Source organism: Clupea harengus, chromosome 17 (assembly GCF_900700415.2).
Source record: "Clupea harengus chromosome 17, Ch_v2.0.2, whole genome shotgun sequence".
In the NCBI taxonomy this organism is placed as follows: Eukaryota; Metazoa; Chordata; class Actinopteri; order Clupeiformes; family Clupeidae; genus Clupea; species Clupea harengus.
The window spans coordinates 5,519,222-5,522,183 of NC_045168.1; the positions used below are offsets into that span (position 1 = coordinate 5,519,222).

Here is a 2,962-nt window from a genome sequence, read left to right on the forward strand (position 1 = left end):
AACAATATACTGTATCTCCACTTCAACATTTAACCAAACCAGAGCAACAACCGCAAGTCGAACGTCGCCTTCAAACTCGAACTGAGCTTCCCCACTCCAAACTCAGCTCCTCATGACCATTCTCACCTCACCCTATCACCCAAGCACAAGGACAAGCATCACACAATTCTCCCCCTTCTCTGTGCAAATCCCACACCACTTTCCCATCATTACCGTCAATTGTTTCCGAAACCTGACTACACCCTAACCTCAGTACCAGTCCTCTAAGGGCCTAAGCATACCTTATATTCAGGTTTGGATGCTGGTCTGTCCAACCTCCTGTGTGCATAGACCTGTGCCCTTCGTCTCTCTGCCACCGGGCCAACCCTCTGCTCGAAACCTGATCTCCAATTCAAAATACAAATAACCCTCAATGAACTGTATTTTTATTACATTATTCATTTAAAGCGGGGGTAATGCATGTAACCTGTGTCATTATTTCAGGCAGGGTAGAATTTGAATTACCTTAACCTTAACCTAATCCCCAATTCCACACTCAGTTACAAGCCTGACCCCCCCTGCCCCCCCATTACTCCCAAATTAAGCACCAAGCTACAACTCTGACACCAACCAGGGATTTATGCTATTTTTGGTGGATACATCTCAAAAATGGATGTCTTGAAAGAATGTTCATATTTAATTTTCAAAAACCTTAAAATTCCTATCAAGTTCCGCTCACACAAGTTCCGCCCACCACTTTACTTTATTGTCCATGAATAAATGAATAGCAAGACTCGAGTGAGAGTGTTTTTCCTAGATATCCTCAGTGTCTCACGTAGGTCAGACCACGCCATCACTGTGTAGCAAAATACAGGTTATCAAATTAAAGGTTAAAGGTTATTAATACAAATATAGGTAATTATTAGGGAAGCGAGCCGGGAGAAGAAGCCAATTTGGGCAAATAATGTCTGGAGTCCTAGAAATACACCCCTTTGTATCAAAACAGGAGTCTTGGCTTGGGACCTTGCGGCTCTGGATCTTAGTTTTATGTCTCTTCCAGATGATGGACCTCGATTCAAATACTGTGTTCCCATCACTGCACTGGGACATTGGGGTACTTTAGTTCTAATGGTGTGTAGCAAAATACTTGAAATATAAAAGCTGACAGAAGCCAAACAATCTTCATTCTCCAGACCAGGATGGATTTCTTTCACTGTGGCTCACCTCAATGTTAAGTTATGGAATGGGTATATACTGCATATATTGCATACTAAATACTGTACTCTTTGCAGTGATCTTGTATTTTGTACCTCCTCAGTGTTCAAAATAACACAGTTTTAAGTAAAACTAAGTAAAAGAAAGTAGACAAATATAGTAAAAGTACTTTCCTTTATACAATTGAAAAATATCAGTTTAAAGTGAAAAGTTTAGATAAACATGGGACTCCAGTGGTACCTGTCGAATATTTTGAAAATGATTGTATTATTATTATTATAGCATTTTATTGTATATTATTCTAGCATTTCAAGCATACCCACATTTCAAAGCTGCTCATGGATCCACTCTTGGGACACCAGCTGCTCATTGCGTTTCATCTCTCAGCACTACCTGATATCAGGCCAGTAGAGGATTTCACTGTTTGGCATTTTAACAACTTTTCAATTGAATGCCATTTTTTGTTGTTTGTTTGATACATCCACCATTGGGGTATTTGGTATGTTGCATCAAAACTCACTTTGATGCGTGTGTCCCCCCCCCCCGTCCTCCTCCCCCCCACCCCCCTCCCTTACCCTGACTTACCTCCAGGTAGACACCCCAGGGCATGACGAGGGTGGCCACCAGAAGGTCAGCCACAGCCAGGCTCACCACCAGGTAATTAGTGGTGGTCTGCAGGGAGCGCTCCCTCACCACAGCCAGGCACACCAGCACGTTCCCAAACACGATGGCCAGGATGAGCAGGGAGTAGAACATGGCATAGTAGTTCCGCTCGCTGTCGACCTCTAGCTGTTCCGCGCTGGAGTTCTCTGCAATGCTGCGATTGGAGTCGTTCCAAAACCACTCAGCGCCGTTGAACATCTCCATGGAAGACTTCTGGGGAATGACACGATGAGACTGAAGGGTGTGAGGAACAAACACACACACACACACACAGACACACACACCAGAACCTGAGCCAGAATTCAATCAACACTTACACAAAATGCACACTTTGAGCTTTATACATAATAATATATCTGAGAGACTTCTTCTATCACATCTGAAATTCTGTCTGCCCACTACCTTGGACCCCCATCAGTTTGCCTACTGCACCAACAGGTCAACAGAGGACGCTATCTCCACGGCACTCCACACTGCCCTGACCCATCGGGGCAGTCCCAACTCCACATCCGACACTGTGATCCCCCCCCAGCTGAGTATTTGGACATCCCTCTGGAATTGGACTTTGGACTTTCTGACCAACAGACCCCAGTCTTTTTCGTCTGTTAGACAACCTCTTCTCCTCCACTTTCACCCTGAACACCTCCGTGCCCCAAGGCTGGGTGCGGAGCCCTCCTCTCTACGCCCTCTTCACTCAAGACTGCGCTCCGTTACATGGTTCTAACACCATAACCAAGTTTGCAGACAACACCACTATGGTAGGCCTGATCGGAGGGGATGACGAGACGACCTACAGGGATGAGGTCCAGCACCTGGCCGCGTGGTGTGCTGACAACCTGGACCTTAACACCCAGAACCCCAAAGAGATCATTGTGGACTTCAGGCGAGCTAGGAGCCACGCACACACCCCCATCTACATCAACGGAGCTGTAGTGGAGCACGTGCCAAGCTTTAGATTCCTTAATGTCCATATCTCCGTTGACCTCACCTGGTCCCTGCACTCCTCCATCCTGACAAAAAAGACGCAACAGTGCCTTTACTTCCTGCAGAGCCTTAAGAAAGCTCACCTGTGTCCCAGGATTCTGGTGGACTTCTACCGCTGTAC

The 2,962-nt window shown here is 45.9% G+C and overlaps 1 protein-coding gene across 1 annotated transcript in view; it reads right to left on the reverse strand.

Moving 5' to 3' along the window:
* drd3 (dopamine receptor D3) overlaps positions 1 to 2,962 on the reverse strand; it is an 18,823-nt gene extending 15,861 nt beyond the window's left edge. The window contains exon 1 of the mRNA XM_012816061.3: positions 1,780 to 2,962. Within this exon, the coding sequence (XP_012671515.1) occupies positions 1,780 to 2,061 (282 nt within the window). The 5' untranslated portion in view covers positions 2,062 to 2,962. The remainder of the gene's footprint in view (positions 1 to 1,779) is intronic.